Source organism: Barbus barbus (genome assembly GCF_936440315.1).
Source record: "Barbus barbus genome assembly, chromosome: 23".
NCBI lineage: Eukaryota > Metazoa > Chordata > Actinopteri > Cypriniformes > Cyprinidae > Barbus > Barbus barbus.
Window position 1 is genome coordinate 8,315,961 of NC_136751.1, and position 12,391 is coordinate 8,328,351.

General features: G+C 37.5%; 1 protein-coding gene across 7 annotated transcripts in view; it reads left to right on the top strand.

The window, feature by feature from the left end:
- Nucleotides 1-12,391, top strand: part of LOC306843064 (homeodomain-interacting protein kinase 3-like) — a 58,423-nt gene that overhangs the window by 25,509 nt on the left and 20,523 nt on the right. For 4 of the 7 annotated variants that reach the window (XM_079374303.1, XM_079374306.1, XM_079374304.1 and 1 more), the window contains exons 4-5: nucleotides 11,014-11,133; nucleotides 11,619-11,732. In XM_079374303.1, coding sequence (XP_079230429.1) covers nucleotides 11,014-11,133; nucleotides 11,619-11,732 — 234 coding nt within the window. The remainder of the gene's footprint in view (nucleotides 1-11,013; nucleotides 11,134-11,618; nucleotides 11,733-12,391) is intronic. The other 3 variants (XM_079374305.1, XM_079374308.1, XM_079374309.1) reach the window with 1 other exon arrangement.

Genomic DNA, 12,391 nt, shown 5'->3' on the forward strand with positions numbered 1-12,391 from the left:
TTTTTTAGGTGGAATCTGGTATGGTTTGCAGGTGCGCTCCCGAGTTCAGAAAACAACATTCATATTATCATGTTGCACAACTTCATGTGGGGTGCACTTGAAATATAATTTTCTATAGATAATGGGTTAATAAAGAAAAAAAGTTACTTGAATCATGTTTTATTTACATTAAGTTGACTAGTTAAAAACTAAAACTAGTTCAAATAAATATTTTAACGTGCGTGAATAAATCCAACCACCCCTATAGATTAAAGTTTCACTTTCCATAATCTGTGACCGACAGAGGATCTTGGCAGCAGGAATTTAAATCTTTAAAAAGACTCAAATTGAAACAGGCATGCGAAAGACTAGATTGTTTCGATCAGGTAGGGTACAACTTATCGATTTCAAAACATTTCAGCTGGTTTATGTGTATATCGTGTATATATTATTTATCTCGTATAAGATGCATTTGAGTTACGCTGCAGTAAAACGTTTCATTGTAGTATAGGTGATTATCTCTTCAGCGCGAGCAGGACAAACAGCAATGAATGCAGAATATTAATAACTATGACTGGGACTGTCATATACATAACATTATAACGAGAACACTATTATAATAAAACGCTGTGAAGTTTAGCTGCCATCTTTCTGCATGTTGTTGAAGAAAACGTCCACAAAAGGAGTTCATTTAGATCCGCGCAGACACGTTCACTTCTGCATTCGGGGGATTTTGAGCAGATAGCCTAAAAGTCGTAATATAACATTGTTGTATAAATAACGAAGCGTGTTTTATGAGATATTAAAGCTTCATTCTACTGGTCATCTTAAGCACGTGCAGCTCATTAATAACTGTCATATACCTAACGTTATGAGAGCACTATTGTAAAAAAATAAAAATGTAGTGAATTTTTAGGGTTTGGCTGACATTTAATGTTAACTATCTTTTAGTCAAAGCATAAAGCATTATTTACCTCACTTGTATCTGTGAGTCGTCCATTACACATTTTCCCTGTGTGTTGATGTAAGTAATTATGACTGTCTTACTTGACTCTTGGTAATGTATTTTGACCACGCCGCCAAACATATGATTTGACTGTCAGTCGAATATCGGCAAAATTCGACTATGAAAATCCTTAGTTCGGGGACACCACTAAGTACTAATAAACAGCCATTATGTAATTAATGTAATAATAAGCATGGTAATAAGCAACTGGTGGAGAATTGGTCCCAATACTAAAGTGTTACCATTAGTAATAATAGATTTTCTTTTGGTTTTAGGTTGAAATGTGACCTAGACATTGTTTCATGAGATTCGCCATATTTATCCTTATCTATTTTGTCTTTCAAATCTTGTTTTATAGTCTCTTTCATACACATTCACTCCCTCTCTCTCTCTCTCTCTCACACTCACACACACACACACACACACACACACTGTTTCTTCTTGATCGCGAGTCCCATATTTCTCTTGATGTAATCTGTTTAGCACAGGGCCGTGGTATGTGCTGTCAGGTCCAAACAATCTCCTGAAGAATTTTCACGGCCGCTTCTTAGCGGTTGTGTTGGCGTACAAGTGTCAGCGTGTGGGTGTTTGTTGTGTGCGCTCATGCTGCGTCTTTCTGAGTGCGTATGGTTTATGATCTGAATATTTTCTAGTTTTCGGGCCATACTCCCCCTGCTGCTGGGCCCCTGAATGCCCCGGGGTGAAACTGAGAGGAGGGGGCATTACCAAGTCTCTGTATGTATGTGTCTGCATGTGTTATAGATATGCAGGAACAAGCCCAGATTAGAACACTGTTTCTGGGGAGGGTTTGGAAGACAGAGTTCCAGCAGCTACTGACTTGACATAGCAGGGGGTTTGGTGGGTTTTCCTCTTCCTTTTGGCTGGGCTGTTAACGCAGCTGGGAGGGGGGTTATGGATTTCAAGATGCCAACGGGTGTCATGAACTGTCAGTCTAAAAGCTACATGCCCGTATTGCTCATATGTAACCCTGTATTATGCCAGGAAGACCTCTTAAGCCCATGCGAATTTGGTCTGCTGGGAATAATTAATCTCCACTATCATAGCACACTAGCTTTAACTCAACAACACCTGTGAGAAGAAAAGTCAGACTTTACCCCATCTGCTAAAAATTCCTTTTTTTTTTTTTTTAAATCAATTATAGTGGATCAGAATGTACCCATTCCTGATGTGAGATTCCACTGTCTCTGTCTCCATTTGGATAACTTTTTTCCTGATCTTCCAACTAGATGATGGAGCACATGTGTTTTTATGGGTTTTTTGTGTTTTCTGTATGGAATGAAATACTCCATTTGTTCTGAACAGAACAAAAACACCATAAAAGCACCATTCATAAGCTATATTTCAAATAGTTTGATGTGATGCATAACTCTGTGCGAGGAACAGACCTGAAATTTTATCTATTAATATATCAATTGATATATCATTATTTTTTTTTTTCTGATTAGTTGATTAATCTAATGCCCCCCACCACCAATTAATCTTTTATTTTCTGATTTAATCTTTTAATTAATTTACCAATGAATAATTGTAACTTGTACCATTAATCGTTTTTTTGTTTTGTTTTGTTTTTACATTTTCTCAAAAACAAATAAATATAGTTTTGAGTTTAAATAATTAAATTATTTTTATAAAATAGACAATTATATAATATAATCCAATTGAGGCACAAGTCCATTTTTCTTACTGTTATATAGGGCTGGGCGATATGGCAAAAAAATTAAATCTTTTTCTTTTTTTTTTTTCTTTTTTTTTCATAATGTTTGACCGATCCTCAATTGTTACAGTTTTTAACTTGTCAACTTGAAAATGTAAAAACAATGTTTCAAGTAACTTTTTCTTTATTCTTTATTCTTTTTCTATAGACACTAGCTATATACAATTCTATTTCAAGTGCTATCTATTTCTTTGCAGAAAAGATGCATGAACTACAGTTTGTGCAAATTTATCTTATACAGGTGCATCTCAAAAATTTTGAACATCTCATATCCTGAAAAAGTAGTAAAAAAAAAAATTAACTTATTTCAAAAAGTGAAAATTTGATATATTCTAGATTCATTACATGTAAAACATTTCAAGTTTTTTTTTTTCGTTTAATTTTGATGATTATAGCTTAGCTCATGAAAGTAAAAAATCCAGTATCTCAAAATATTAGAATATTTACATTTGTGTTTCATTAAATGACCATCCCTACAGTATAAATTCTGGGTATCTCTTGTTCTTTGAAACCACAATAATGGGGAAGACTGCTGACTTGGCAATGGTCCAGAAGACAATCACTGACACCCTCCACAAAGAGGGTAAGTCACAGAAGGTCATTACTGAAAGGGGTGGCTGTTCTCAGAGTGCTGTATCAAAGCATATTAAATGCAAAGTTGACTGGAAGTAAGAAATTGGGTAGGAAAAGGTGGACAAGCAACAGCAATGGCCGCAAGCTTGAGAATACTGGCAAGCAAAGCTGATTCAAACACTTGGGAGAGTGGTGTGGTCCATAAGGAGTGGACTGAAGCTGGAGTCAGTGCATCAAAAATCACCACTCTCAGGCGTCTTCAGGAAAAGGGCTGCCAAGCCACTTCTGAAACAGAAACAACGTCAGAAGCATCTTTGGGCTAAGAAGAAAAAGAACTGGATTGTTGCTCAGTGGTCCAAAGTCCTCTTTCCAGATAAAAGTAAATTTTGCATTTCATTTAGAAAACAAGGTCTGAAGTCTGGAGGAAGACTGGAGAGGCACAGAATCCAAGTTGCTTTAAGTCCAGTGTGAAGTTTCCAAAGTCAGTGATGATTTGGGGTGCCGTGACGTCTGCTGGTGATGGTCCATTGTGTTTTTATTAAGTCCAAAGTTGATGCAGCCGTCTACCAGGAGATTTTGAAGCACTTTATGCTTCTGTTTGCTGACAAGCTTTACGGAGAAGCTGATTTCCTTTTCCAGCAGGACTTTAGCACCTGCCCACACTGCCAAAACCACTTCCAAATGGTTTGCTGGCCATGATATTACTGTGCTCGATTGGCCAACCAACATGCCTGACCTGCACCCCATATGGAATCTATGGGATATTTTCAAGAGAAAGATGTGAAACAGTGGATCTCAATAGTGCCTCAGCAGTGCCAAAGGCTGATCGCTTCCATGCCACACCTCACTGATGCTGTCATTTGTGCTAAAGAAGCCCCGACCAAGTATTAAATGCATAAATGAATGTACTTTAAAGAACTTGAACTTCTCTGTTTTGCAAGTCCTTTTTTAGAATGATTTTAGGAAATATTTGAATATTTTGAGATACTGGATTTTTGACTTGCATGAGCTGTAAGCTCTAACCTGCCGCTCAAGTTAAAATAAGTTCAGCTCCTCTCTTCTTGCAATTTTTTTTCCTTTTCCACTGCACGCGTCGGCGCCTAGCGATATGAGCTTGTCACATGTGAGCGGTTAAGCATGTGCACCTACATGAGATTAGATCGTTCTTTTCTCTTTAATGTTATCATTGGCTTATTGTCAAAGTGTCTAATTCTAACGTTTGGTAAAATTTCTATTCAAAATTGTGATTCCTTGATTTCCAAAAAAATTTTAATTGTGGCAAAACATTACATTCGAATTAATCGATAAAATCAGAAAAATCGCCCATCCCTACTGTTATAACTTTATCCCCTGGTTTCACAGACAAGACTTAAGCCTAATCCTAGACTAAAATGTAAGTCTGAATTGTTTCAACTGAAAGAAACTTGCACTGACTGATCTTAAGATATATCAGTGCCTTTGTTTTGTCTCAAGATGCACACCAGTAATGTTTTTTTTTTTTTTTTTAAGTCCATTTATAAAAGTTACTTAAATGTCTTAATCGAACTATGGCCTAATCCTGTTTTAGTTTAAGCCCTGTCTGTGGAACCGGGCCTATGATGCCTGAATTAATTTTTGGCCGTTAAAGCGATTTTGTTTTTTGTTTGTTTTTTTAATTATGAATGTTGTAGTTCTAATTTGTTTTGGCAAAATAGAATTTTAATATATTTTACTTTTATCTATCAGTTTATCAACCCAACCTTGTGAGAATTCATAAGCATTATAAGCATTATTTCTTTTCTTTTTTATTAACTAAAACGTAAAATTTGTAAAACTTCACCATGAAGGTCCACTCCCAACCCTACTCCAAAATCTAACCTTTGTGTGCAGCAGAGCTTGTATTCGTCAGATCAAACCAAATCATATGTAATTGCAACGAATTTGTCAAACTGTAAGATACTTATGAATCGTCAAGAGACTGTTTTGGTTAACTTATAACATGAAAACAATTATTGGACAGATTATCAGTTGTTGCGTGTAAATCAGACATGTTCCAAATATGTTGGAAGGCGATTTCATAATGGAACGAAAGGACTGTTCATTCTCAGCCTTGCTGCAGGGGGCTCTATAGCAGGCATTGGCATACACAGTCATCTTCTATAGGCAGTTTTTTTCTCTCAGGTCAACTACTGTCATGACTGAGCAAGAGTTTGAAGAGACGCAAGTAAAACAGTTGATAGCTAGATACCTGACTTGACACTGGCTCTATTGCCTGCTTGAGTTCTGAGGTATGTTACTGCCACAGGCTAGCAATACAAGAGCACATAAAGTATGTTTAACAAGATGTCACCACTTTACTTCTGTACATCTGGGGTGTCACCTAACTGCCTAAGGTGTGATTCCAGTCTAGGGACTAAAATGGCTTGTGGTATTGCACTTCTAATCCATGCGTCTCCTTCATGGGGGTGTTCAATTTAATCTCACACAGCAAAATATATTTATAGAAGATATGAACGCCCACTTACGGTACCAATCGCAGGGCCTCATATCACAAGCATGTGGAACCTGCGTTTGACACTGCCGCAATGTTACAGCAAGTAGCCAGTAGGGCTCTTCAGTGTAGAAGTAATGTGTGTTTGCAAACTGTGGCCCATGGTGCAGATTTGTACATATAGCCATATTCTTACAGTACTAAAGTGACGCATCCCTTTTTGAAAATAAAGTTGTTACTCTAAGAGGCTGGAACACACACAACACACACAGGGTCCAGAATTAACACTCAACAAGTGCCAAATGTGGGTAAAAATAAAACTGACTTACAGGCCAATTGCCTGATAACAGTTTTTAATGAATTACATTTATTATTTGAATGGCAATGAAAGAGTGTCATTGTTTATTTATGTGTTTGTTTATTTGTTAATCTGCCTGAGGGATTGGTTATTTCTTATACGTTTTATAGCGATATAACATTTATAATGAGAAGTACAATTAGGAAGTTAAAATTAACAGCTTTTATTGCCTTTACCTCTGCGCGATGCAGCTTTACCACAAATATAAGACTAGACAGACAGACAAACAAACAGAAGTGATGAAACCTGATGACCAGGCTATGCAGCATTATTTGATTGTTAGAGAATGTTCCAAAGAGCAACCTGTGCTTCAATAGAAGGTTTGGCAATGGAAGCAGAATTTGACCTTTTGTCCAAAAGTATTAGCTTGGTCAATGTCACAAATTTGACTGGCCTAAAAACAGGGCTGCATCTTAAATACTCCTTATTAATTTTACTTTGAGTTTGCATTTGTAACTTTTTTCTAATAGACCTGTTAACTTTTTCTCTGTAATGTGTAATGGGTTCCTATTGTTTGTTAAAGAACTTGCTTTATTTTTTGTATTTATTTATTTATGGTGCATATGGTACATTTAAGTACTTGTGATTTTTAAGTGTTCCTTGTGTGTTCATTTAGTGAACAGCAGTAATTAAATAAATAAGTAAATGTGGAATATTTTGAAAATATTCGTCCAAACATTCTTTAGCATAGGAGTCAATTGAGCTGATTCAGGCATCTGTTTAGGATGCCTCACTAACACCTTTGGTGGAGGTGTTCAATGCATGTCCATTTGAGAAGAGATCCTAGGACATACCCATGATGCACTAGACGGATTATATCTCTAAAAGAATGAAGTGAAGTGACATACGGCCAAGTATGGTGACCCATACTCTGAATTCGTGCTCTGCATTTAACCCATCCAACGTGCGCACACACAGCAGTGAACACACACACACCGTGAACACACACCCGGAGCAGTGGGCAGCCATTTATGCTGCGGTGCCCGGGGAGCAGTTGGGGGTTCGGTGCCTTGCTCAAGGACACCTCAGTCGTGGTATTGAGGGTGGAGAGAGCGCTGGACATTCACTCCCCCCACCTACAATCCCTGCTGGCCCGAGACTCAAACCTGCAACCTTTGGATTCGAGTCCGACTCTCTAACCATTAGGCCACGACTTCCCCAAGGCAAAATAATGCCTTGGGATCCCCCAGGAGAAGTTTTTATCAGGAAAAAGACATGTAGATCAGTATTATATTATTATTATTATGCTTTATTATGATTATGTATGTACTGAAATCAGCTGCTGTGCTGAAGCTGGAAACTTATAACCCGAACTACTGAAAGAATTTACCACAACTGGAATTATTTGACTCATCATTATGGGCTGCAATGCAATATGATGTGTCATTAAATGTGTGTTTCTCTGAGTCAGATTTTTTGGAATATTAATTCTTTCCTATCAGATCCTGTGTTGTTATACAACAAGCCTGCATACTTCCTGCCATCTGTGTTGATCTGAGACCCGTTTTCCCCCAGTCATTTTCATATTGACCTTACATTGACTCCTTCTCCAAACGTCGTCTTTTATTTCCGTATCTAGCCCTTAATTTCATCACCCAGAGGTTAAAGATATTTTTTCTTCCTCTTTCTCACGAGTTCATGTCGGAACAGCAGCTGGGGAATTTACAATGTTCTTCATCTGTTTTCCACACAGATCCTGTTTATTTTTATTCTTAAAGCTCAGGATTACGGTGTCTGTGTGTGCTTAAAGTTTAGCTAATGGTAGCTATTGTTAACTTTCTAAAGGGTACAGTGCAACAGAAAGTAATCATTGAGGCATGTGACTTTCTGTGTTTCATGGAATGGTTTAGCAGAAAGTTTACACTCTTCTTTTCTGTACAATAATGGCTTGTTTCCACTAAGCGGTACGGTACGGTACGCAATTATTTGCGTTTCCACTGTCAGAAGTTGCGAATGGTACCAAAATAGTGTACCGTACCACTTTTTCGTCACCCTTCCGTTGGGGTACCTAGCCCAACAAAGGGTACCAAAAGGGTGGAGCTAAACTCATTGCAGAACATTGATTGGTTGACTAGACTTGTCACTTTTGCATAGTACAAGGGGATAAAGCTTCTCCTTCGCTCATTCCACTCTGCATATTTACATCAGAGTGCGCGCAAACACACAAAAAAAGTGTATTTTATAATTCTATATTTTCACAATAGCCGTTTTTCAATATGTGTTCTTGTCTGTGCTTGTGGATCCAAAAACCCACGTAATTTTCAAAATATTACTGTTATTGTGTCATGACATTGTAGTTTTAAAAGTTTTTTAGGCGAGAATGTAGTTGCTTAAAACTCAAATCTGTGGTTTGTTTATAAAGATGGCGCCAATTTGAAAATTTGCTGTGCCGATTTCAGAGCTGCAGGCCATCGCCGGGCGCTCAGTGCTCGTGTATCCTCATAGTGCAGCCTTGAGCTCGGCTAGTCCTTCCGACATTTGCCGCTGGCTCTGATGTCTCTGTAGTGATTAAACATGAGAGACAATTTGTTTTGGGTATATTTAACAGGCACTCGTGGTCTCATGAATCTATTATTTGTTCCTGGTCATATCGTTTTGGCTGAGCAAAAAGTTATGTTTAACTTTATTTATTTTGAACTTTACCGTAGTACAGCACTGACTTTGTAGCATACGTTTGATTGAATTGTTTGCTTTTGTCTTTATTTCCTCTTATATAAGCCTTTTATACTTTGTACTTATACTTTTATAATGGCTAGTATTGTTCATTAAAACTGACATTTAACAAAAAGAGACAGGAGTTGTGCTTATTGTCGCACTTTATCGTCGATCGCTACTTTCCGGCATACACCACACCTATCATGTAAGGGTACTGTTGGCAGTGGAAACACAAGCTGGATCAGGGTGTTCGGTCCCGAACCATACTGTACTTACTCGTACCGCTCGGTGGAAATGAGCCATAAATGCTTATAGTGGCCACAGGCTCTCAAGCTTCGAAAGATCAAAGTATAATTAAATTAGTCCATACTAATATCTGAAGCAATACAGTAACTTTTGTGAGGAATAGGCTGAAATTTAAGTTTAAGTTGAGTTTTTCACTAAAAATCTTCAACCTCAAACCTAATTTGGACTTTTTGCTGTTGCTGAGGGGATTTTCAGCTTTTTGGTGCCTACTCATATTAATAAAAAAAACTTAACAGTAGAATGTAATTTCAAGCATGTATGAATTGAGCCAAATGATGACATAATGTACATTTTTGGCTAAACTTCCCCTTTCAAGGCAGTATGTAATATTGACAACTAGCGGTTGAAATGGGTACTGCAGTCAAAATTCAAAGGGCTCTGTTTTAATGATCTAAGCACATGGTCTAAAGTGCAAGGCACAGGTGCACTTAGGGCATGTCCGAATCCACTTTTGCTAGTTTAACGACAGGAAAAAACAGTCGTCACGCCCAGCGCATGGTCTAAAAGGGTTGTGCCTATTCTCTTTATGAGTAATAGGGGTGTTTTGGGCATAACATGTAAAAACCAATCAGAGTCTCATCTCCCATTCCCTTTAAGAGCCAGTTGCGCTCATACCATGGTGGATTTGCCATTTACACGGCGGAATTTGCAAGCACAAATAACTGAACGCGTCTCCAGAGAGGAAACGGGGCATGCTCGTGCGCAAGCGAATGGGTAGCATAATTCTGATACATCCAATGACTATCCATTATAACATGTAGGCATTTTTATATTTATCTAGCCTACACAATAATTTTTTACATTGTAATCCTTTCATTTTTAATAGTTGGCATGTTTGTGTGCTGCTGCACGTCCCAGTTTGTGTAATAAGCAGAGTGTACGCTTGTTGTGGACTCGTCTGTAGGCGCATATTACTAACAAAAAATATTGCGCCATTGACTTTAGACCAGGTTTTAGTTGGTCAATGGCGCAGTCTATTTCAGTTGCCTCAAAATAGCAATGTGCCAACAATGCACCTGAACACACCTCATTTTCAGACCCGCACGCCCATGAGTGCACAAATGGGCGCAAATGTATTTGCTATTTAATCAACGAAAATGATAACTGCGTCAGACTGAAACTAGCAAAAGACACTTGCGTCACGCCTGGTGCCATATTGCACCGGGTGTATGATAGGGCCCAAAATATTGGAGAGAGTGGTTTCTCCCGCCTCCTTCTCCTCAGACTTATAACTGGATAAAGCATTGTTTTTCAAAGAAACATGTATGTGAACTTAGTATGCTTCCTAAATGTCTGCAAACATAGTGTTTTTTATGCTTTAGTACAGTCAAAAAATCACATAAGCACCTTTTAAGTGTGAAGTTTGAATCTGAAACACAAAAAAATGTCAAGCTGATGTGGTGCAAATATTCTCAACTTGGTGTTGAATTTCTTTGGATCACTTGATCCTTCTCTGAATCTTTCCTGCATGACGTCAGTTTAGAACAGAGAGTTGTTGTTTTTTTTTTTTTCTTTCCAGGCTATCACAAATATTCTGCCCCAGTCTGGGTTGAGAGGTCAAAGGGTCTTGTGATCAGATTTTAAGATGTGCCACTGCAGCTCTTGCACCTCTGCAGTCCCCATGTGACACCGAGCATCTAATAGATCTTTCTCTCACACCATAGTGCCGTTGACGTAAGAACGCACACAAAACGTCCACACGCCCCCCCTCCGGTGGGTTTCACACAAGCATGACTCCATAAATCGGCCGTTTCTGTGTGTTGTTCAAAACACGTGCCGCGTTCTCAACGTGTTATTGAGAACACATGCTGTTTCTTGGCATCTGACAGTCTTTTGTTGACGTATCCATTTACGCTGGACGGTGTTAAAACATTAACAATGATCGAGTTCACCAAGCTCTGTTTCACTCTTTCCCATCTGTCTCTCCTCAGATCCGCTACATTTCTCAGACGCAGGGTCTGCCAGGAGAGCATCTGTTAAATGTGGGGACGAAGACGTCTCGCTTCTTTTGCCGGCAGTCAGACTCGCCATATGCGGCCTGGAGACTTAAAGTGAGATTAAGAACTATGACACACATGCACATCACTTACCCAAGACACCTGTATCATGTTTACTAATGATACATGTATGTTGGAGGCATTATTGGTAACATTAATTACATAATTGGTTAATATAATTTTTTTTGTCCACCTACGCAGCCATGATTATATCATCAGAAATAAAAGGTTTCAGAGGTGGAAATAATCAGGAAATGCATATAAAATATTTTGCTTAAATATATCAGTCTATATTAATTTAACCATTATTTGTACAAAATTTTATGCATTTTAAAATTATTTTCATGACATTATACTGTAATGTGTAAAAATTGTATAATTTCTGTATTTGTTGTGGGATATGAGCTGGACATTTCTTCATAGGGAAAGACTATGAAAACAAATAATGTATGGTGTACAATAAGAAAAGGTGCATTACAAGACCTGGCACATGTATCAAAGTAATTAAGGTCTGTCTGTATATCTTGCATTTGTTTCAGTCCACAGAAGAGCATGAGACTGAGACGGGGCTGAAATCAAAAGAAGCCAGAAAGTACATCTTCAGCTGTTTGGATGACATAGCGCATGTGCGTATCTTTGGATCAAGAACACAAGTTAGAATCCTACTTTTACCTACTTCACAATCAATCACACCTTGTTCTCTCCCTGTGGAAAATCTCTGCAAGGGGAGTTGTGGTTACCTTGCAAATGCAAATAGAAAACAAATGTTGTGCTGTGTAAGTTAAAGTGTAACATGAAAAAAAATCACGTCTAGGCAAATGTGTGTCAATTTGATTCAGTAGGACCACATTGAGTCTGGATTTATTTACTTTTTCCCCCAAATGTTCTAAGGTGTGTGTGAGGGCAAATCTGTGGAATGGTTACATATTTAAAAGTAAAACTTGTTACTTTTTTTACTTTTCAACTTTTTTTTTTTCTTGCAATTTTGAAATCGGTAACTTTTTTTTGGTGGGGTAATGATGCTGGAGATGAAAGATTGTGACCAGTAAAATACAATTAAAACAGTAATATTGTGAAATATTATTACAATTTAAAATAACTTTTGTATTTTCTAGGGCTACAAAACAATTGCATTCAAAATAAAAGTTTGTGTACAAATGTGTAGTGTGTATAATTATGTATATAAATTATACACACGTATATATTTAAAAATTATTTGTGTATGTGTGTGTTTGTCTGTGTATATATATGTATATGTATATGTATACATGCATGTATATAGTTTATATATAAATATCAATATTTTAGATAT